At 30.8% G+C, this 25,502-nt stretch overlaps 1 protein-coding gene across 3 annotated transcripts in view; it reads right to left on the reverse strand.

Moving 5' to 3' along the window:
- Positions 1–25,502, reverse strand: part of LOC139512074 (tetratricopeptide repeat protein 21B-like) — a 58,109-nt gene that overhangs the window by 26,704 nt on the left and 5,903 nt on the right. For all 3 annotated transcript variants that reach the window (XM_071299395.1, XM_071299394.1, XM_071299393.1), the window contains exons 3-24: positions 23,857–23,967; positions 20,574–20,638; positions 19,951–20,049; positions 19,390–19,475; positions 18,021–18,218; positions 16,571–16,655; positions 16,098–16,196; positions 15,153–15,345; positions 14,696–14,793; positions 11,860–11,967; positions 11,423–11,515; positions 10,786–10,915; positions 9,659–9,744; positions 9,362–9,433; positions 8,797–8,917; positions 8,259–8,365; positions 7,203–7,441; positions 5,316–5,388; positions 4,743–4,853; positions 3,918–3,970; positions 3,294–3,379; positions 256–382 (exon numbers count right to left, since the gene is read on the reverse strand). In XM_071299395.1, the coding sequence (XP_071155496.1) occupies positions 256–382; positions 3,294–3,379; positions 3,918–3,970; positions 4,743–4,853; positions 5,316–5,388; positions 7,203–7,441; positions 8,259–8,365; positions 8,797–8,917; positions 9,362–9,433; positions 9,659–9,744; positions 10,786–10,915; positions 11,423–11,515; positions 11,860–11,967; positions 14,696–14,793; positions 15,153–15,345; positions 16,098–16,196; positions 16,571–16,655; positions 18,021–18,218; positions 19,390–19,475; positions 19,951–20,049; positions 20,574–20,638; positions 23,857–23,967 (2,440 nt within the window). The remainder of the gene's footprint in view (positions 1–255; positions 383–3,293; positions 3,380–3,917; positions 3,971–4,742; positions 4,854–5,315; positions 5,389–7,202; positions 7,442–8,258; positions 8,366–8,796; positions 8,918–9,361; positions 9,434–9,658; positions 9,745–10,785; positions 10,916–11,422; positions 11,516–11,859; positions 11,968–14,695; positions 14,794–15,152; positions 15,346–16,097; positions 16,197–16,570; positions 16,656–18,020; positions 18,219–19,389; positions 19,476–19,950; positions 20,050–20,573; positions 20,639–23,856; positions 23,968–25,502) is intronic.

Genomic DNA, 25,502 nt, shown 5'->3' on the forward strand with positions numbered 1-25,502 from the left:
CAAACATAATTACCCATGACTGTTCTCTTGAGGAAGTATAAATGTAGCTTTGTCAGAATATTTCCCACTTTGTGCCTTGGACAAGGTACCTTTTCAACAATAAATGAGACTTCACTGTCTCAAAATTCTAAGCATATCATTATTACAATGTCAAAAATACAGAATAAACACACACTAGAGAGTTTTTTTAATATGCATTTGTTTTTAAGCTACAGAAAGGAATCACATTCTAAGTACATATGTCATAATAGTTACCTGGCTTGCATATCTCTAGCTTTGGTAAGAGACTCCATTGCTGCTTCTAAATTATTTTTCTTTTGATGAACTTTTGACAATAGCACCATTAACTTAGCATGTTCCATCAATGTATCCAGATCAGCACCTGTAATCATGTATTTAGCATTTTCCATTAATATATATAACCCAGAAACACATGCTGTTTTTTTTAAAAATAAAACTGTATGGTCTAATGTGGTTATTTATCTAACAGAGAATTTTCATTACACAATTTTGAAAATTCACCCATCAGGTCTATAAAAATAGATTTATTTAGAAAAAGAACAATTTCACAAAAAAAAGACCAAGTTCTATGGTGTTTTGATAGTTAAAGGCATGAAGAAGATGGTGTGTAAAAGTGTGTGCAAAATGTATACAATGGAGGTCATAAAGGTTCTATTTGTATTGTATAAACAAACAAAACTCTCAAAATCTATAAATTAAACATTTTCCACATAATATAACTGAATGTACTCATACAACCCTTTTATGCAGATGTCCCAAAAAAATTTTATTTCATGGGTTTTATATTTTGTGGCAAGGATTTATTTCGGACAGAGGTAAATGTAGTGAAAAGAAATTGTAACCTTTGAACCTATAAGGTGTTGGATCCTGATTTTTTTTTTAGATGTTCCCTTGATTAAAATTATTCTACAAAACACAAGTTTAAACAACTGATTAGCTACAACATTTCTCTATCTTGCATCCAGCTGTTCTGTCTTGTTTATGATTCATTTAAAGATGAAGCATATTAACATTTCTTAATACTATGTCCAAATAACAACCAAGAAAACTGATGTAAACTACTTTGATAATAGGTCCAAGTACACAGTTATTTCGTAGTGCATTTCCTTTAGACAATAAATGGAAATAAAAAAATCCCACCTGCGCTTTCTCCATAATATTTTTACAGTGTGTTGTACTACTTTTGGGACAAATTATATAAAAAAAATAGAAAACTTCATCAGCTCTAACTCAAAATATGGACAATTTTATGTGAAGGGGGGCTTGAAATCTTTTGACAGCTTCCGAAATGCTAATTTTTGACCTTTTTCAACTGGACCAAATCACTACTTTACATTATAATTTATGAATAAAATTTCTTTACAGTGTAATTTTATCCCCCTTCTTTCTACCTGAGGCATAAAACATAAATAAATAAATTTGGAAGGGGTATAAAAAAAATTGACAAGTAACACACTGTCCACAGTAGGGACTATATTCGTGGACAACGAAATTCAAGGGACGATAACTGTGTACTCGGACCTAATAGGATAGAAAAAATTGACCAATCTTAATAAAACTTGGTATGACCTAAGCTTAATAAACTATGAGACTGCTTACAAAGTTTCATGGCAATAGGATATATATTATAGACAGTATGATAAATTCTATATTCAACATTGTGTGTAAAAATTTGACGTTAAAATTGAAAAATTTCAACTATCAACATTTGGGGCTTTAAAAATCAAAATAATGCAAAAAAACACTTTTTAAATGCCTTAATATATAATATATCATGTAGAATACTCATTTAATTTATCAGACTTAGCATAATTATTCAAAAGTCAAATTTATATGAGCCTGTGCCTAAAAATGGAGGTTTTCCAATGAAGGGGAGCCTTACATGAAGATGTAATATTTTCCAGCAATTTTAAATTTGTGATGTTTTTTGGTTATAAATAATCCTTACATATGTATTGATTGTACTTTAAATGGAAAGAAAAATTACAAATAGCATATCATATTAGTTTAAAAGGGTCTTAGGCCAAGTAAGTCTGAAAATAGTTTAGGGTCAATTTAGGCTGTAGCACATATTTACATTTAAAAATGCATACTAAAGCTATGGGAAATAAAAATTTGTGTCTTATTCATCATTTCTATACTTGAGTTACATGATACAATAAATCAGAGCACAAAAGGACTCTTTAGTTCAACTTTTTGTGCAGACAGTATGGTCAAATGCAAAGATTTTTCAATTTTTAGTGAAAAACTTGCATGCAATTTTAGCCCAAACAGGCTTATATTTGAACCACTTGCTATCCTACAGAAGAAACGAGAGATATTATGTGAAATCAGACAGATACAAAAGACATTATAAAGTGCTTTTTATACAAATTTAGTGAAATCTTCAATATGGACTTTTATGTACCAAGCTCCTCACATTTAACTTGATCCAAACAGGGCGTTACCCCAGGGTCATTTATACAGCACATTTTGCACACATTATCTGAGATAATCTTCTTTTCTGTAGATTCAGAGTTCACAAATGAGTTAGACAACTGGATTAAAGCATAGAAAAACAAATATTAAAACATGAAAACCTGTCAGATAGCAAGTTAGAATGCCACTTATGCATCAAAATTGAAAAAGCTTTAAAATGCTCAATTTCCCCATGTAATGCCAAAATGGGAAATTTTTGCAGATTTCTATCAAATAAAAGTTTAAATCCTTTAGTTTTATTCTTTTTGACAAATTGACAACATTAAATCATGCAGGGAAGTTGCCCAAGTACAGATTCTATATTTCATGCTTTCACCTCTTAGGTCCAAGTACACAGTTATTTCGTAGTGCATTTCCTTTAGACAATAAATGGAAATAAAAAAAATCCCACCTGCGCTTTCTCCATAATATTTTTACAGTGTGTTGTACTACTTTTGGGACAAGTTATATCAAAATTATAGAAAACTTCATCAGCTCTAACTCAAAATATGGACAATTTTATGTGAAGGGGGGCTTGAAATCTTTTGACAGCTTCCGAAATGCTAATTTTTGACCTTTTTCAACTGGACCAAATCACTACTTTACATTATAATTCATGAATAAAATTTCTTTACAGTGTAATTTTATCCCCCTTCTTGCTACTTGAGGCATAAAACATAAATAAATAAATTTGGAAGGGGTATAAAAAAAATTGACAAGTAACACACTGTCCACAGTAGGGACTATATTCGTGGACAAAGAAAATCAAGGGACGATAACTGTGTACTTGGACCAATACTATATAGTTTTTATACCTCCTTCCTCATCCAGTACTGCAGACAGGACTTTCTCTGCTTTATCATACTGTCTCAGTTTGAGTAACAATTCAGCTAGATCATATCTGTAAACAAAGACACTAACTATATGTACTATCATAGAATTAAATTCTGGTGAAGCCAAGATATTTCTCAAACAACAGTATAAAAACAATGTGTGTTCATTGACTGAAATTTTTGTTCTTACTGCAAAATAGGAAAGAAAGGCTTTTTCTTCCAGTCTTATAGCTAGTGCTCATTAAGTTTACATTATCTGATAGTACATTAATGGTATATATATATTTAGAAAATCTGAGTAATAATAGCTTCCTAAAGACTAAACAACCATTTCTACAAGGAGATATTGTTAGGGTTTCTGTAAATCTCATTCTAAGAATGTGTTCAAATTCTCCAAAACAGCAAATATTTTCTTGTATACGGTACATATGATAGAGTTTTCCAATTTTTGAATTTAAAAGGAACTCCTCTTTTTTTTTTAATCAGTCATGATCCAAATCAATAAATTTTGTCATCACATATAAGGTTTCAATATCAACATCTTAATATAAGCAAGGTACCAACAGGGAAATGTTTCAATTGTATTACTTTATTATCACAAATTACCTTAAGAAACTTTGACCACCAGTTTTTAATGCAGCTTCATAATAGTTAATAGCCTGAAAAAGAAATGTCAATTCTATATTGTATTTACACAATTTACCTTTGACACAAGAGGCTGTCAAACTAACTGGAAAAATAAGATGCCTAGCTACGGCCTTGGCAAACAGTTTTTTTTTGTTATAAGTGTCACTATTAAAACAAGCAAGGGTCATATCTCTTGAACAGCATATTTACTGTATTAAACCTCTGTGTTTTAATGAGACATTTACTATATTTTTTTAATTTCTAGAAGGTGACCTATCTGAACAAAAAGATCTCAAAAGCTATGAGGCTATTGCTCTTTCTTAGAAGTATACCAAGTTATGACTTCAGCAACATATTCTTATACAAATTAACAGTGATCTTCTTTTAAATATACCCCTTTCAGAGACCTCCTTTACCTCACAAGAATACCTACTGAAATCTATCAAAAAAGGGTCTGTATTAACAATTAAAAATAGCTTATACAGAACAAGGTAAACCATTAAGTAAGGTACCTGAATCATAGGTTCACTTAAGCAATTTTTAATTTCAAAGTAAAATAGTTTGTTTCAATTTGAAAATCTATATAAAATTGACAACTTACAAGAAATTGCTCACAAGTGAATGTTTCTTTTCTGTAGTAGCATTGAAATATATAAAAATCAAGAAATTTTAAATTCTTACAAATTAACTATGATCAAACTGCATGGGATAATGCATTAAGCCCAACAATTTATTTAGATTCAAAAAGCCTTTTTAGAAAAAAATGTGCAAGTAAAACATTCAAAATCTCTCTAGTTTAATTACCTTTCCATAATTATGTGTTTTCACCAGAGCTTGTCCTATCTTGCTAGCCAGTGTTGATTCTTTGGGATTTTTCTTCAAAGCTTGTTCATACACCTCAATTGCTTTTTCAGGCTATAATTAAAATCAAGAATAATTTTGTATAAATATTAAACAGTAAACAGGATGGATAAATGTTGAGAACTCAAGACTAAAATCCTACCAACAACATATATGTGTCCCTGTTCGAACTCATGTACCGCTTCAGTGGTTATCTTGTGTCGTAGCTTCATGTTTTTTGTTATTTGGAGAGTTTGTAAGATGCTTAATTAACATTCTTACAGACTTTAACTGATTAAGAGCTGGACATGTTGAACAGACACCTCTCTTTTGTTGAAGACTGTATGTTGCCCTCTAGATTTCTTAAGTTATTTGTGTTATTGCGTTGCCATTTCTAGACATATATATCCCAAACCCTTCTTTTAATCACATGCATTAAACCTTTTTTTTTGGGTTATTTTTTTCATTCATTTATACTTTAATATTTTCTGCTGAAACTTATTTTTTAGGAAGAAAGTATAAACAAACAACACTTACCTCTTGTATACTCATGTAGGCATCCCCAAGTAGTAATGATGTTTGTGTACTGGGATGCTTTTCTACAAGTTCTCTGGAAAAAAAGAGAAAACAGCTATCAACATTTTAGTATCTTAACTATTTTAAACCATCTTCCAAAGTTGTGAGTTCAGTTGAAATTATTAATGAAATAACCTTTACTTATTCAGCCTACTTCCCCCCCCCCCTCCCCAAAACATTCACATACATGAAGAATTAATAGCAATATATGTTTGCAGTCTCCCATAGCAAATTGGTTCCATATGTAAAATGTTTTTCATTCATGAAATCATTTGAGGAAATGATGAGAGGATTCCCCCTCCCCCAATTTGAGGAGGATCTGATAAACACAATTACCGTAGATACTCGCTTATAAGTCGGAAGTTTGGGAGTAAAATTCAGAATCCAGAGAGGGGTACCGACTTATAAGCGAGATCCAGCGACCAGAGGAAAAATCAAAGCTCGAGAAAAGTGGTCAGGAGTGAATTTCCTGGTCAAAACTATGTTGGTGATTGCCAAACCTACATAAATCCCTAAATTAAAAGTTTTTGTTGAAAATAAATGACTACAATACTGTCTTTGTGTTTTATTTGTTCTCTGTTAACATTTTTCTGTCAATTTGTTTTGAATTTCCGACTGTTTCCGGTTTGTGTATTGATTTTCATGGTCAAATGGTTTGTGCATAAACCCAAAAGAAAAGAGCCAAGAACCAAAAATGAAAACGAGATAACAATGTACCAACTATGTAAAAGGATGTATTCAGCGGAGTTATTGTGTCATTATTGTGTCATTATTGTGATATCAATTCAATACTTATAAATCATACAATAATCACAAATAATTTTAAGATTCATTCCCAAGATCAAAAGATTATTCATTAAAATGTCTCAGGTAAACTGTGAGTGAGTGACAAAGATTACAAAATTGATTGGCAAGCCAATATAATCCATTGATAACCCCTAATTAAGAGACAAAGAGTTGTATTCACTAAAGGTGTGAAAAACATCAGTGATAGGTGAATAGATGACACTAATGAGTTGGGAGTTATTTTAAAATAAAGTTGATTAGCTTCACTTAATTTTTTAATCCTTTAATCATCACAATATAATGAGAATTATGAAGTGTACATGCTCCTTTAACACTGAGTTATGTGTGCTGTGAAAATATTGATTGACTTTAAAAAAATTTCAGGTTCATATTGGTTTATGTTCGCTTTTCTCAAACAATAGGTTGTTAGTCATACCCTACAAAATCATTGATGCATTACGTAAACAACACATGGCTAATCTGTAATCAAACAGTGAACAAAACAACAGGAATAAATACATCTTTATTATTAAACAGCTATATGAATTATCATAATCAACATCAACTTAATTCAAACCAAAAAAACATTCATGCAGAAAATGATTTTTGAATATAATTCCTGGATTTGCATTGGTTTTATCGGTGTTCAGTAACTGTCAGCTGCAAACAAAAATGTCAAAATTTTGTCCGACTTATACGAGGGTCAAGACTAAATCCTCAGAATTTTGAGCTGAAAAGGGCATCCGACTTATAGTCGGATCGACTTAAAGGCGAGTATCTACGGTAATGAAATCCTAATCTGGGCAAAATGAATTACCATTGGATACTTTTAAAAGTCCCCCTCCCTATTTAAATCATCTAAGGTTTTGAAGAGTGGAAATCTTCATCAAAATTTGAATAGCAGGTGAAAAAAGTAATTACAGATGGATGGACACATAAAAAAATAAAACTCTTTCACCTTGTTGCATGGAGTTTGGGTATAATAAGCATAATTGGTTTAATATTATCTTTTGGTTCAAATCAAACTCTGGCAACAGTTGCATTATTTTTTGTACCACCTACCTATAACAGCTAGCATACAGTCTTTTATCTTTCCTGTGGTGGAGGTATATGTCAGCCATCTTTTCCCTAGCCTGAACATAATATGGTTGGTTAGGTGCCACATTTCTGAGCATGCCCAGTGCCATCTCCATATCACCTCTAGCCAATGACAGTTCAGCATTAGCTATGGTGATTCTAACCTCTTCTGGAGTATTTTGGAATTCATTAATGGCATCTTGCATCACTTTAGCAGCTTCATGCTAAAATGGTAGATCAACAGTTTTTCTTATTACATTTGCAAACAAATAACTTTTAAAAAACACAAATGGAACTTTTTTCTTTCTTTTATATATCTGATCAAATACATGTTTATATCATTATCATAGATAACATTCAAAGAAAATATGGAATAATTTCATCTGCATGATTTTTCAACTATTAATATTGTCTACATAAAGACCATTTGATTCATCTATCTGAAGATAATTTAGCAGCAGAAGAAATTTTTCTTGCAAATAAAAGTGTAGCAATGTTTGGATTAAGGAGGTACCCAACACTTTCACTAAAATTAATTTGGCTCGTTTAATTTTACAAAAAAATATAAAAATTAAAAAAAATTTGAACCAACCGTTCATTCGTAAATTACACTGGTTATATAGCAATTTGACATACACCAATTTTGATCCTTGAGAAGCTTAATATATTCCTTTTACAACACAACGTAATTAAAACGTTCAGCTGACTTTACAGAGTTATCTCCCTGTAGTGTTAGGTACCACCTTAAGGCGTTGTAATCAAATATTGTAGTGATATGTCATAATTAAAACCTAGAAAAAGCCTTGAAAAGATAAATGCTTGCCTTTACAGAACAAATAGGTTTAAACCAATCTGGATATCCCTAGCCATGGCATTGTCAGTTTGTTTTAGATTTATGAGTTTGACTGTCCCTTTGGTATCTTTCGTCCCTCTTTTAGGAAATATTTTGTATGTTACACTTCTGTAATGCTTAATTTGATTTTCACCCAATAACTTAAGATGTTTATATGTTTAACGGACACATTATTCCAGTCAAGTTACCTTTTCATCTAACAGCCTATGAGCCTCTGCAAGTTCTAGGAACACAGACACTCTATCAATTACACTAATGTCTTGTACTTTGCCTTTCTTCTGCATAGCTGTCCTTCCTGCAACAACAGTATGTGTAAAAAATATGATATAAATCAAAATAAATAGCCTTATTCAACGAAAATACATTAATAAAACCTGTTCATGACAGTTGACAAAATACGTTATATTCCTCTTTGAAAAAAAAAGTAATTTTGCCCTAAAAACTGAACAACAAATGCAGGCTACCTTATAGACTACATAAAGGATATCTGACATACCATAATTACCTGTAATTAAACATTATGAAGTGCCATGATAGGTTAGCCACAATTTTACACCAATGAAAGCTAATGCAAGTTTTACTGAATTTTTTTAATTAAAAACAGCCGTAGAATGACTACTCATAATTCAAATTGAAGGAAGTGCTATGATACCTTTGCTTTTAGACCCAGATTAAGTCATTTTAAAACCATATGTTACCTAGCCTAAAACTTTACTTAAACTTTACCTGTAATTTTAACACCAGGAAGTACCATAGCCAGCTGTAGGGTCTTCACTGCTTCAGCCAAGTCTCCTTGCTTCTTCAGTATTCTAGCTTTGATAAGATGATATACAGGATGGTCTTTGATCTGAAATTGTATCTTATCTTATTAGGGTTGTTCCAGAAAATACTATGTCCTCCCCAGTCAATCATAAATAAAAAGAAATATCTTAAAAGACATAAATATGTATAGGACTACTGTGTTCTTTTAAGCTTCATTACAATACTTGTGTTCCTCTATTTTGTCATCATTCCTTAAATTTTATTGCCAAATATTGTATACAATGCATGTAATCCTCATGTAAGTTTGCTAAAATATTCAATTTTGTATTTTGAATTTTAATTTCTTTAACTTCAAATTTTACATATCAGGGTTATTAAGGCTACTTTTACTTCCCGAGGACATCAAAATATACTTTAGTTAACTAATACTTCAAATCAACCATTATGATTCATGTGTATCAAGTCTGCTACCAAGGTTACACAAAAATCATTTTTTTCTAACCATAACGCCTATCTTTGAATTACATACCTGGAAGTTATAACTCAGTCCAACCTCTAGTGACTGGTTGGCTAACTTGAAATTGTTCTGATTCAAATGAATCTGAAAAAAAAAAACTCAGAAAATATCATATCATATAATATTAAAGTTCTTCTGAAAGTTAATTTTTTATGACATAAAATACAAATTCCAAATATTGAAAAGTGTATAATCAGAAAATCTTTCATAACACAAAAACTATTACATATGTTTGTCACAAATTTTCAATCATAATATAAAATAAAACTCTTATTACCACTAAATGTTTCACATCTATATCATACAAACCTGTGCCATTAGTATGTGTGCATCAGAATATGTAGAATCTACTTCTAGGCAATGATTTAACATGCCTTGGGCTGCATCAATATCACCTAGAAATAAATATCAAATCTAGAGTAAGTTATGTAATGTCTTGCCTAAACTAATGTTGCCTAAGTAAACATATATTTAATCATTCAACATGCATTGTAATAAAGCTAATGAATGTATCAACATAATTTCAATTCAAAATATTTGAATGAAAAATAAAGGTAAATTCACATAGAAATAAGATATTGTCTGCAAGTAATACACATACGGAAGGATTGTGCCTGATGTTCATATGATGAAATCATAATCTTTCAGTCAGTTTAATTGAAGTCTGGAGCTGGCATGTCAGTTAACTGCCAATAGTCTGTTGTTATTTATGTATTATTGTCATTTTGTTTATTTTCTTTGGTTACATCTTCTGACATCAGACTCGGACTTCTCTTGAACTGAATTTTAATGTGCGTATTGTTATGCGTTTACTTTTCTACATTGGCTAGAGGTATAGGGGGAGGGTTGAGATCTCACAAACATGTTTAACCCAGCCACATTTTTGCACCTGTCCCAAGTCAGGAGCCTCTGGCCTTTGTTAGTGTTGTATTATTTTAATTTTAGTTTCTTGTGTACATTTGGAAATTAGTATGGCGTTAATCATCACTGAACTAGTATATATTTGTTTAGGCGCCAGCTGAAGGACGCCTCCGGGTGCGGGAATTTCTCGCTACATTGAAGACCTGTTGGTGACCTTCTGCTGTTGTTTTTTTCTATGGTCGGGTTGTTTTCTCTTTGGCACATTCCCCATTTCCATTCTCAATTTTACATTTTTTACATTTATGCTGTATCTAAGTAATTGAACCATCTCCTTTTTTCTAACAACACAAGTTAAAAAGATTTTTATTTCACATTTTTCAAAGTAAGTTTATTTAATATGTTTTAGAATTAAGTTAATGGGCATTTAAATCAAATTTGTTTGTTTTGAAATGGTTAAAATTACAATTAAACCATAAAAACAACAGGAAATAAAACTTCAAGGATATTAAAAATGTTATGAAAGTAGATGCATTCCTTACTAAACACATGAAATATAAATGATAAAAGATACAAACCTGCCAAGAACTTGATTTTCCCCATTAGATACAATGCTTCTAGCAGACCAGGCACAGCTCTTGTCAGTGGTTCTAAGACTTGGTTACATTTTTTTAATACAGGATTGACAGACTGTCCTGATGCTACAGGCTTATATAAGACAAGGTAAATTCATTAACAGATTCACATTGGAAAATACAAATATTCAATAAAACTTTTATTCTTTTTTAGTGTACAGTTTTTAGAAGTAAATCAATGCTGATGAAATATGACTCCAAATAGAAGTTTGATATTCTGGATACTGGACTTGCTTCAAAGTAGAAAGCTCAAAAGCAGTGCATTTTCTACTTTAAAGACATAACAAAATGTTCTTAAATATTTACTCTTAGTAACATGATAGGGCGCTTTCTTCAAAAAGAAACATCTCTGAAAAGTTTAAGGAGGTAGACTAAGGTTAAAGAATATGACTTTTGAACAACAGAAGTACTATTGTGTCAGTCATTTTCATAACTATATTTTGATACTCTAATATTCTTCTACTATCTAATTTTATTTCACAAGAATACTTAAAAAAAACATTGAAAAATTTGCCTATTACAAACACACAGCTGATTATCAGTTACCTAAACAAAATCTCAAATAAAGATGAACACTTACTGTTTGTGGAGCAAATTGAAGATAATTCTTAACAATTTGAACTAAAAAGTCTGGATTCAGGAGATAGTAGTAATGTGTTCCTAGTGGAAATCCCTGAAATAAAAAGACGAATGAATAAATAAAAAGATTATATGGGGTATACATCAATGAGATTGCAACCCAACTTCATCAAAAGTTAAAAGAAGTCTTGGTCAATGTAAGTTCTACAACAATAGACTGGTGTTTATACAAAATGTAAAAAGCTATAATTTGCCAAAAGTCAGAAAAAGTAAAGGACACATTTTACATAGACTATCAAAGATTTAATTTTGTTATATGTCATTACAAAAGGGATCATAATATTTTGCTGTCATTTTTTAATAGACTTTTGCATTAATCTGTGAAATGGTATATTTTGAAACTAGAAATAAGTCAGATCAAGCTCAAATAGTTCCTACCTTTAGACCAGCAAAATGGAGTTCTACAGATTCATTAAGTAACTGTGTGGCTTTCTCAGGATCAGCACTTTTCTTAACAGCTAAAACTGCACTCAGATATGCAAGTTCCTATAATAAAAATCAATCATGGTGTAATGGTCAGTATGTTTTATTAACATTTTTACACTAGAAGGAACATTATGACAAAATATAATATTTGACCAATTTACATGTAAATAATATTTATAAATTATAAGATTGAAAAATGAACAACAATCTTAATAGTGTAAAAATATGTAAGTGTTCCGTAAACAGGAAGTTGTTGAAGGATTAATCTGAAAACGCATCATGTGGTATAGCTGACTTATATAAACCCTGAAATCAAGTTTCAGAAATCCTTGTAATATAGTTCCTTAGAAAAATGCAAAAAAAAAATTTAACTTGGATGTCATGTGTTAAATGATGTAAATGTTTCATAAACAGGAAGCTGTTGAGGGATGAATCTGAAAACGCATTACACTGTATAGCTGACTTATATAAACCTTTAAACAGAATTTCAGAAATCCTTGTAATGTAGTTCCTGAAAAAGATGCAACAAAAATATTCATTGGACTGACGGACTGAAGGATGGACAGACAGGGGTAAAACAGTATACCCCCACTTTTTTTAAAGCGGGGTATAATTAAGAAATAATTCATGGTGGCTTGAATTAATCGTGATTTTACCATGGGTTGGCCCTTTATGACGAATATTTTACCCTGAGCGAAAGCAAGGGGTAAAATATCTGCATAAAGGGACAACCCATGGTAAAATCCTGATATATTCAAGCCTCCATGAATTTGATTCTAATAGGACAAATACGGCAATTATTTTGAATAGAAGCCCTCTAGGTGAATGCATTATTTGCCGTTCCCATAAATAAACGCACTATTAAATTGACGTAAAAGAACGGAGCAAACTGAATAAGCAGGGATCTCCATGGATGAAAATTGAAAAATCAGAAGTATTTTATCCCTCCATACAAGGAATAGTGAACATGCTAATTCATTGCTTATTTAAATTATATTTATTTGAATTTTCATTATAGAATTAGAAGTATCAATATGTTCATTTTTTGCCGTTTTTAACCATTCAAATGCCAAGTCTTCATGGTCCCCCCTTAGTCGAGAATGACCAAAAGCTGTCATGAAGGTCCCCATGTAGATTTCTTGTATTTTTGGTAATTGTTATGGGGGTTAAAAATCATATGATGTGGAGCTTATTTTTCATGGACACTGTCAAATTCAGAACCCATTACCGGTATGGCTGATTTTCAGCAACAACAAAACGATTCGTACGGGTTATGTAAAAGGTTAAAGAGATTTGTAAAGCAATGAAAAGGTTTTTTATGACTTTTTCTGACAAATTGATGCTGTGCAACATGCATCTTTCGAGTCTGAATAGAAACCGGAAACGCGGATGTATCATATTGATTGTAATATACGAAATGAATTCGGAATTACGATACGATATTTCTTTACAGGAAATATTTATAAGTTTTTACTTTTAAACTTTTAAAGTTCTAAATTATCGTTACAGCAGTACTCGAGTTATTTGTGATGAAATAATATTTACTGTTTTGCGTCTTATTTTGTACTTCTTAAAAAAGGGGGATGCTGATTGCGTAAGTCAAAATAAAGCACGTGTTCGACTTGTTAAACTGTTTTTTTTTGTAACTGGATTATTAATTTATTTATTTAATCTAAATTATCATAATCATTTGCTGAAACTTAGTTGATTAATTCGACAAATGGATCGTCTATCCTCAGATAGTATTCTCCTGTCTGGTTTGTTGATCTACCTGTACAAGCTCAGGTACAAGTGATTAGCGATCTTAATCCGGATATCCCTCAGGCGTTAGAACTGTGTTGGATTATAACATAAAAAGCCTAAGGGTTATGCAATTACATGCATTTGATTATAATTGATAAAAAAAATGGCGTCGGGCTACAAAAAATGATGAAGTTTTGAACGATGGCAGAAGACAATTTAACGATGGCGCAAGACAATTTAACGATGGGGCGAGTCATTTGACGATGGCGCAAGACATATGAACAATGGCGGGCCCCATCGTTAAACAGGCCATGGAGATCCCTGAATAAGTGACAAGCTTAAACTAATTACAACAACATATTAAGATAGGTTTAAATGAATCTAAATTATAATTGAACTTCAATGTCTTATATGTATACATAAAATGGCTTATATAACACAGTTTAGCATCGTTTGCTTAAGTTTCCTTGTTGTGATAATTTTCGGTTTCACAAGCTTGTTTTTTCCCGTAAAATGCCTATATTCTGACGTCAAAGTTCTATGACGTCTGGTAGCTCATTTATAAAAAAGCGTATGACGTGGGAGTCTGATCAGAACAGCCTAAACAATATATTCATATTTTATCACAGGTGTGTACTCAAAGCGTTTGAAGGACGTCATGTTAGAATGAATGTTTTACAGAGAAAATATTGAGTACTTTGCATTCACAGGACATTGAAGAATAATTAAGATACAATCCAACATGCTCTGTAATTGATAATGATCACAGTATGCATTTGTGCTTAGTCAAGAGTCAGCAACAAACACTGACTTCTTGTTGGATGATACCCTAGAGAATTGCTTTTCCACCACCAGTAATATAAATTGTTATACTGTTAACTTTATACGAAGCTTAACCAAGCTATGCAGTATGGGCTTTGCTCATTGCTGAAGATTGTACTATTAACTATTGTGTCATTTGGTTTATTACAGATAGTTGTCCCATTGGCAATCATACCACATCTTCTTATTTTAAAATTAAAGGCTAAAATGGTAAAAATCTTACAGGAGATCTAGCTATACTTTGTTGTATTTCATTCAGGAATTCGAGTTGTTGTGCTGCATCGTCTAATTGGTTCTCTAATAACTGACATCGTATTATACCTACAATGGATAATGATATGAAGATGAAAAATCTATATCTAACTTATATTTCATTGATAGTTGACACTGTCAATGTATAACTGGGGACTCTGGTAATTTTTCATCAGATCAATGTTGTAGTGCCAAATAAATAAACAAGCATCATAAATGCAAAAAATATGCTAAATGATGAGTGAAAAACATCACTTTTCAAACAATCAATAATTAAAAAATGATTTTAAGAGTTCATAATCCAACAAGTCTGCAATTTATAACAAAGTTCCAAAATAATGGCTTCAAATTTTCCAAAATATATGCATCACAAAAAATTCTGAAATAACAGTTGTGCGAGATATTTCAACTGATTTTTTTTTAAATACCTGTTAAAGCTGTTACACTTGTTTCATCAATTTTCATGGCATTTCTATAACAGTTCATAGCATCTTTGGCTTTGCCCTGTAACAGTAACTGGAATCCTAGTTCATTAATATACTCAGAGTTAGATGGCTCCTGTTGAACACAACGTTCCATGAGGGTGTATGTCTGTTGAAGAACTAATGCATTTCTACCACACTGGAAATAGAAAAATGTTTTAATGAAAAAAAGTATTAAAGAGGTAACATTCTATCTTGTTAAAGATACCATTACTTTAATTTGTAAATTTTTCGGAAAACTGAACTAAGGGGTTGGGTGCCCAATTACATGTCTAACCCTGCCACATTCTATTTGTGCCTGTCTGAAGTCAGGAGCCGATAATTCAGTAAATTTTGTTTGTTGCTGTATATCATAATTGTTTTTCTTTCATTATTTTGTACATATATCAAGCAGTTAGTTTTCTCATTTGAATTTTACAAACTAACTCACAATTATGATAATTACCTGAACCTTTAATATTGACTTTTAGTATTAAAACTTGCATTGCCTACTTAAAATGAAAATTAGATATATTTATTGATTAAACACTACCAATTCAATAATTAAATTAAAGTTTGCTAATGATAAAGCTATTTTCAATAAACATGCCATCATTGCAGCTTTCCTTTATTACTTATTTAAAATTACAAAAAAGTTAATATGTAATAGAATTGTAAAGCTCATTTCAACCAAAAACAACACTGGTTTCAACACCTGATTCAAAATTCATCACAGAAATGGGTAAATGAATTTTCAATTTGAGTATTAAGTGACATTTATAATATATTAATTCATTTCAGTTTTAGTTTTTTGTTAAAACATTTAGAAAGAAAAAATACTTAAAGTGCCTGTATCTAAACAATCCATGCGTTTGATTCGGAAATGATTGTTTTTACAAAAGTAAAACTTACAATTCTGCAGAAACCTTGTGCCATGGTATAATAGAGGACAGCACTTCTTGGTTCAAATCTGTCCAGTGTTGTAATAAGGTCACCAATTTTAGCTGATGCCTGAAAATATAGGTGTACATGGTTTTACACTCAAATATATTGTGAACTTCATCAAATTATTGAACAACATATCAAAATAAAGGAAAATACATTTGTACATGTATTACAGTAAAACACACAAGCGAAATGAATTCAAATTTTGATGCAATTTGTTTGTAACAGAGTTTGATTGAACACTATTATATTATAAGGATGTAAAATTCAATGTTTACTATCAGGAATGCTCTGTGCCATTATGAAACAAGGAACCAGAAAAAGCACTATAAAAGAACATTCCTTAAAGATCTAACTCCAAGGAAGGGATATTACTTCTTTGTGATTTTATATCTAGCTAGAAATAAGTGAAAAATTTCCAGCTTAACAATATGAATTACCTCTGAATAATTTCCTTCCCTGCATAACATATACAAAGCCTGGAATCTCAGTGCTTCTATACAATGCATATCTTGATCTAATGCTCTGTAATACAATAAATATATACTGGGGATTCATTATTGATCATGGGCTTCCAATTTTTGTGGATTTTACAATAAATAATTATCAAAAATACCAATTAAAATCACATAGATTTACAAATGTATCCATGTTTTTCTCAAAACTTGCATACTTAATGAAATATTTTTTATTAATCTACTACTGGATGTCTATAATGTACTATGGTTCACTTCTGATATACTAATATTAGTACTTCTGAGGAAAGAGTTTCTACATTTTTGATACTTGATTAAAGTTTTTAGTACTCACTATTCTACAATATATTTGAAAGTCAATGGCTCAATTGTATCAACATGAACAAATGAAATTATTATACCTCAGCATGTTTTCTTTTAAAAAAATAATGAAATAGCCACAGACTATTTGCCAGTCAATAGTTTTAAAGACTATTACCCCGGTTAATAGTTTTATAATCATCTTTCCGGTACTTTTCATGCTTATTTTTCATTGGACAATAATGATGTCATTGACTATTCTGCTTAGATTTGTGTGCTTGGCAACGTCAAACTCTAATATCGTAAACAGTATAATCTGTTTGTGTCGATTTAATTTCACTTACAAGAAGTAATTATAAAAGAGAAAGAAAATCTTCGCACGCATTTATGAAAGATCTAAAATATAGTACCTAATGTATAATATGGGTTGGTTGTCGTATTATAAAACCCTCGTTTGGTGTACTTTCGCTTGAATTTGTTATATACAAGGAAAGTTTAAGACAAGTATTTCTAATCTTGATTGCAATTAATAAAATATTTACAAATACAACACAAACTATAAAAAAAAACGTCAAGTTCATCTTGTGCATGTCAAGTTATGTGATATTTTTCTTTTCTTTCAGATGATATATGTACACTTTTAAAAAATAAGTGAATTTGGTATATAAAAACACTTAATGACTGTGTTGTTCAGTATAATAAAACACCTAATGACTTGTTGTGCGGGTGGTAATAGCAAGTTTTTTGTCCCTTCGCATACCAGCTATTGCTCTCCGCTTTGCCTCAAGCAATAGTTGGTATCTCAGGGACAACAAAACTTGCTATTACCCTCACACCCAGTCAATAGGTGTATAATATATTGGTGAGACAGTGCTTTCAAATACTGTAAATTTAGAAATTATTGTGATGTTTTTATTATTGTGAAATTGTGTAAGGGTTATAATCGCAATAATTAAAACTCACATTTTTTTTTATATGAATCAAACAGAATTTTCTGAATATCTCAAAAATTAAAATCGAATTTTAATCTAAAATGACAAAATCAAATAATAAATGCATACAATAATTTCTGAATTTAAAGTATTCAAAGGTAGAGGTGAAGCATAATACATACCTCTGTGCTGTCTCTATACTCTGGTCCCAGTCTTGCAGAGCCAGCTGTAGTCTCATTTTCTCAACAAGGGCTGGTAGGAATGCTGGATAATTTACTATAACCTGGTTCACTAGGTCTAGGGCACCAGTAAAGTTATGTCTCATCTCATAATATTTAGCCTTTCCAAACAATGCATCAATATCTCTGGATCCATCATAGCTAAAATATAGAATAATACTAATAGACAAAAGGACTTTCATCAAGTTTTATGTCTTTATGTCTTACCACAAGTTATCACTGAACAACATTAAGATTCATTTAAATGGCCATGGATAGAAAGGGAAAATGTATTAGTTAAGGTGGTACCCAACACTTTCACTAAAATTAATTTGGCTCGTTTAATTTTCACAAAATTTTGTCAAAGTATTAACTTTGACCCTTTAACAAAAGTATTAAAATTTCAATAATTTTGAACCAACTGTTTTGTCAGAAAAAATACACTGGTTATATAGCAGTTTGACATACACCAATTTTGATCATTGGGAAGCTTACTATTCCTTTTACAACACAACGTAATTAAAACGTTTAGCTGACTTTACAGAGTTATCTCCCTGAAGTGTTAGGTACCATAAAGGTTAATAATTATATACCTTTGAAATGTTTCAGAATTATTTTTCAAAACAGGATACAATATACTATTTGGAATTTTCTATGAATCAGTCAAAATAAATTATTCTAAAAATATGAAAAGAATATGAACTATGCTACCATCCATTTTACTTTGACTTTGCGCTGATTCAATATCCTTTTTAAATATTTGTCAGGAATAGGTCAAATTTTAATTCGTGAATGCCTGGTGTTACTTAAGAAATGTCAGAATATCAGTCAAAATGGGTATAAATAAAAGAGTTATCTCCCCTTATGTATAAAAAAGATGTGATATGAATGCGAATGATTGCCAATTACCATGTGGTGGTTTACTCTGCATTTTAACAATTGATAGCTACCATCACATCAAATAATTCCAAATTCTAAATAAAATCCAATGCATTGGTATCTGCAATTAAGTTATTAGGAAAATTGTTACACTGCATTTAAAAATACCATTAAAAGGCAACACACATTTATCTGTGACATTTAAAGAAATCTCTTTTGAGATAATAACAACCTGCCTAACTTACATACAATTTATACCTAACAAAAGCTCAAATGACTAAAAATTATGTTTTCTTAAACCAAATATGCTCACATATAATTCCATAATAGAAACTCATCAATACAATCTATATTGTAATGGACCAATAGGTGGAAAAAACTACCCGTTTTTCGGTTTACAAACAATATATGGTATTTTTAAACACAGTGTACTAATGGACACAAAAATAACTACCTTTGAATTGCATCATCAAAATATTTGATAGCTTTCTTAGCATCTCTACCACTCATCATCTCGATCCATCCTTTAAGTATTAAACCCTGTAATGGTAATTAAATTACTGCATGGGAATATGTCAATCAACTATTAAAATGCAATATTAGATGAAATCAAAATCAGCGAAGAACACTTTGACCCTTAAAACCAGTTAAAGAATGCACATTTTAACCTGCCTCTGAATTAAAAACTTTCCTCCAGTTTCTTTATTTGAGTTATTGGACATTGATTTTGCCAATTAGACAACTTTCCAAATGATGTGGATGACAGCAACTTAATTATGCTTTTTTTCTTTGGTAAGTAAGCTTGAATAGTGGAAGTAATATGCTGTCAAATATCTTTACTAAATCCTACATTTAGACTATATATCTATTTTTTCATAAGGAAACAAATGCTCTAGTACCGTATATTTACAAAGTTAATAACACATAACGGCAAATACATTTTTTATTTCCTCAGCAAAAAATTCAGTTTCTTATGATATCAAAAATAGAATTTAAAATCAAGACTTGAACAAACCTCTTTGGTGACTTGCATCTTTAACATTCTGTCAATGTATTCTCTAGCTTTGTCAAATTTACCATTGTGGAATAGAAATAATGCAGCATAATACAGACCCTGAAATACATTTAAAAAGCACATTAAAAGATATATATAATAGAGCTCATTATAAAAATATATTAAAAACTATTTTAAGAAATATTGATAATTTCTGATAAAAAATTACGGAATTTATTATTGATTTTTTTCAATTTATATGCTCTATTCATTTCATTATACATGTCCTATGAACCATACAAACTAGTGTGAAATTTTCAGATATCAATCATGTTTTCTAATTCCCTTTGAAGTGTCTGACAAAAGGTTTAGAGCTTTTGAATTTCTAAATGTGAATTGCTTAAAAAGGGGAGATAATTTCGTAACTTTGATTAACAATTTTAACATTTGTTGTTAAATATAAATTTGTTTAAAAAAATACACAAATTTTAGCAGTGTGTTTTTAAATGTGACAAAACACCTTCAAAAAAAACTTTAATAATTCATTTCAGATGATACAGACATAAATGCTACTGATCCTCATCATAGAAAACATTAAGCTCGTTAAAATATACAAGATTTATGTTTTATCTTTTTTAAATTACCATTTCACCCGACTGTTTTCTTTCTTCTTTTAGTTTAGCATCCAGTTCTTGCAAAGCTTCTCTGTCTACAAAATAATAAAAAAGTATTTTTAAATAAACACAAAACTTCAATGGGAAAAAGAAGTCTAGACTGGTACAGTTAGCTGTATATTTAGCAAGCTAGCTAACAAAGTTACAGTCTACAGAAATAGATGTTATCCTACTGGTACACCAGGGGTGTTGAAATGCTATGCCCGACTCGTACATTTGAACACCCGGACAAGTAATTATTTGTGTCTGGGTTGCCCGTGGACAAGTAAAAAATAATAAAAGACAAAGTTCAAATCCAACAAAAATATAGAATAAATTCAAAACGTATAAAGATGTTTAATTTGTGTAAAAGAAATCAATGGTCAGTGAGTAATAACAATGTTCATGACGATAAATATTACATACCGTAGATACTCGCTTATAAGTCGGAAGTTTGGGAGTAAAATTCAGAAGCCGGAGAGGGGTACCGACTTATAAGCGAGATCCAGCGACCAGAGGAAAAATCCAAGCTCGAGAAAAGTGGTCAGGAGTGAATTTCCTGGTCAAAACTACGTCGTTGATTGCCAAACCTACATAAATCCCTAAATTAAAAGTCTTTGTTGAAAATAAATGACTACAATACTGTCTTTGTGTTTTATTTGTAACTTTTCCGGTTTGTGTATTGATTTCATGGTCAAATGATTTGTGCATAAACCCAAAAGAAAGAGCCAAGAACCAAAAATGAAAACGAGATAACAATGTACCAACTATGTAAAAGGATGTATTCAGCGGAGTTATTGTGTCATTATTACGATATCATGATATCAATTCAATACTTATAAATCATACAATAATCAAAAATAATTTTAATATTCATTCCCAAGATCAAAATATTATTCATTAAAATGTCTCAGGTAAACACAAAGATTACAAAATTGATTGGCAAGCCAATATAATCCATTGATAACCCCTAATTAAGAGACAAAGAGTTGTATTCACTAAAGGTGTGAAAAATATCAGTGATATGTGAACAGATGACACTAATGAGTTGTGAGTTATTTTAATATAAAGTTGATTAGCTTCACTTAATTTTTTTAATCCTTTAATCATCACAATATAATAAGAATTTTGAAGTGTACATGCTCCATTAACACTGAGTTATGTGTGCTGTGAAAAATATTGATTGACTTTAAATTTTTTCAGGTTCATATTGTTTTATGTTCGCTTTTCTCAACAAAAGGTTTTTAGTCATACCCTACAAAATCATTGATGCATTACGTAAACAACACATGGCTAATCTGTAATCAAATAGTGAACAAAACAACAGGAATAAATACATCTTTAATATTAACAGCTATATAAATTATCATAATCAACATCAACTAAATTCAAACCAAACAAACATTCATGCAGAAAATGAATAAAAGTTCAGTAACCGTCAGCTGCAAAAAAAATGTCCAAATTTTGTCCGACTTATACGAGGGTCAAGACTAAATCCTCAGAATTTGGAGCTGAAAAGGGCATCCGACTTATAAGCGAGTATCTACGGTAATACCGGAAATAGATCGATTAACAAAATAGATAAAAATTAGTATGCAAACCCGGGTCGCGTAACATTGCATTGGTTTGGTCCATTGACCCGGGATCGTTGATTAGGGTTTATCAATCATGAGCGGAAGTGTCATTTTATATGATTTAAATTTGTGTCGAGATTCAGATTGATAAATACTTAAAACAGCGGACAAAAAGAGAAATGAGTAGAGTAAAAAAATGAAAAAGCAAACGCAAATGAAGGATAAGGAATTCTAAAAAAAATATGGAAGCGAGAGTTTCAGACATCGTGACTATCAGATTGAAACCGGCTATCTAGGATGGAAATTCAGAAAATAAAATAAATTTTTTTTCTTTATATTTATAGATCAAAGGCCAACAATATTTGTTGTCAGAGTGGTAAATAGAAGGGATGCTTTAATTGCCCATAAAGACAATTATAAAAAAACAAACAAGTGTGTCAGTTGAGAGAAACACCAAAAAAAACCAAGTTTATCCATTATTTAATTTTCATTTCTTCACTCACTATCCTCTAATTAGTATATCATTATATGTACCTACTGGCTACAATTTTTATTCAAAAACTGCTGCAAAAAAATGACCTTTTGGGGCCTATTATAGCTGACTATGCGGTATGGGCTTTGCTCATTGTTGAAGGCCGTACAGTGACCTATAGTTGTTAATGTCTGTGTCATTTTGGTCTTTTGTGGATAGTTGTCTCATTCAGTCATTGGCAATCATACCACATCTTCTTTTTTATATTTACATGTCATTTCATTGGTTGGTTTGCTGTAAGGTTTCTGTCCCATAGATGTTAATTATATATATATAACCTACTTTCCTAAATACATTTAAACAAATGGATTTCATTTGCTTGTGATGCAGCAGCAAAACAGTGCTAAGAATTATATATTAGCTAACAATGAAATACTTCCAATATTTATTGGGACCATCAGGGCAAGTAACTTTTTTTCCGGACAAGTGAAATTTACAGTTTAACTTGCCCAGGGACAAGTGCCCACAGCAAATATTTCCACAATTCTGTACACATTGTGCATTCTGCACATTGAAATCATTTTGTATCAAAATTTGAATTATATTTAGGTACATCTTATCTTTATGTGTTAAATTGGGTATTAAAGTATCATCAGAGGAACTAAAGAATTTGCTATTATTTAGCAATTTACTACATTTGTATTTGTTTTGAGTTAACAGCATGCTTTTTACAGAGTTGACAAAGTTCAAGCAGAAATAAAACTGTTAATTTAAAGGCAAGAATACCTTTGACTTTAATAGATTTATATAATCTTTCCTAGAAGTCTTTACCCTATATTCTGTGCCTTTTTTCAAACTCTTATTCTATAAATTAATGATTGCTTGTGTTATAAACCTCTTTACGCCAGCTTGGCTATATCATGGTAGCTAGCGTTTTTTGGTTAAACATTGTTAAAGAATAAAGAAGCATGAGTATCCCGAGAGATTCATTGACTTTCGACATGAAAACTAGAATTAAGATTGGAGTCAAAGACACCTTGCAGAATTTGGGTTTAAATTTAAAACCTCAGTGTGACAGGCTGAATATCACTATAGATGAGCTACTTAGACCAACATGACCAATCTACCCACCAATGCCAATCTTCTTGTTCAATGAAGCATCTATAGCTACATGTATGTAACAAAAATATTCCTCATCTTTAAAAGCTAATTATTTCATCTAACATACCAACAGTCTGACTGTATTTGTGTCCTAACATCAATGTCATTGTTGCTGCCAGATTGACATCTCTTTTATCTTTTAAAACATCCAGTTCTCTCATTCCCTCCTGTACACGTCCTGAAAAAGGTTAAAAATTTGTAAGGGTTCCGCGGAACCCAGTGTCTCGCCTATTTTTGCTGTAAATTGCAGACTCAACAACAATGAGGGAAAAAATCAATAAAAATATTCCTCTTGTTACATGTACTATTTTATGATTGCAAGAAAATCTAAGTCCATTTAAAAGTAAATTACAGAAAAAACTGAGTAATCTTTTTACAAACTTTACTTCTGGATACAATATTATGATCATAAATAAGCTTCTGTCCAAGTTTGGTACAAACCCAGGATAGTTTAAGAAAGTTATTAAAATTTTTAAAACTTTAACCACAGAGTGAATGTAATGGTTCCCTGGAGAAAAACTAAGTCCATTTAAAAGTAAAATATGGAAAAAATGGATTTATTTATTTACAAAATTTACTTCTGGATACTATCTTATGATCATAAACAAGCTTCTGTCCAAATTTGGTACAAACCCAGGATAGTTTAAGAAAGTTCTAAAAACTTTAACCACAGAGTGAATGTAATGTTTCTCCGCAGAAAAAACTAAGTCCATTTATAAGTAAAATATGGAAAAAATGGAATTTTATTTTTTCAAAATTTACTTCTAGATATTATCTTATGATCATAAACAAGCTTCTGTGCAAGTTTAGTACAAACCCAGGATAGTTTGAGAAAGTTATTAAAATTCTAAAAACTTTAACTACAGAGTGAATGTTTTGTTTCCTCGCAGAAAAAACTAAGTCCATTTATAGTAAAATACGGAAAAAATGGAATTTTATTTTTACAAAATTTACTTTTGGATACTACCTTATGATCATAAACAAGCTTCTGTCAAAGTTTGGTAGAAATCCAGTATAGTTTAAGAAAGTTATTAAAATTTCAAAAACTTTAACCACAGAGTGAATATTTGTTGACGCCGCCGACGACGCCGACGACGACGGAATGTAGGATCGCTTAGTCTCGCTTTTTCGACTAAAGTCGAAGGCTCGACAATAAATAGAATAAGGGCCATCTAACAGAACTGATCTCAAAACAAAAGTAATAATTAAGAACTGCCTTGTAACTCCTGAAAAAATTGCTTTATAGACTAGAGGTGATTGATTGATTGATTGTTGTTTGATTAACATCATAGAGTAGACAAGATGTGTCTTTTTGTCATCTACTGAATTTGAATATAAAAGATGTTGGATGTACATGGTTTAAAATGCACTATATATTGTTCTGAAACTTTAGATTTAAGAGTATGATTTTCAATCAAAATATATTTCACCTTTGTATAATGTATTTCAACATGTTCAATGCCATCTTGACCTTAAAAATGATGTTAGGTCGATAAAAGTTAGAATATACCTACATGTATTTCTAATAATTAACACATGTTTCATATTATTTGAGATTATGAATTTAGGAATAAAATGAAGGAATCGAAATAGTACTTTTACTTCATGTGTTAAAATGTGTCAAGAGGAATGATTCTACCAACGTACAATGATGGCATATAATTTACACTCACTGATTTATTTTTCTTGGAATATTTTAATTCAATATTTATA

This window comes from Mytilus edulis, chromosome 2, assembly GCF_963676685.1.
Source record: "Mytilus edulis chromosome 2, xbMytEdul2.2, whole genome shotgun sequence".
Taxonomy (NCBI): domain Eukaryota; kingdom Metazoa; phylum Mollusca; class Bivalvia; order Mytilida; family Mytilidae; genus Mytilus; species Mytilus edulis.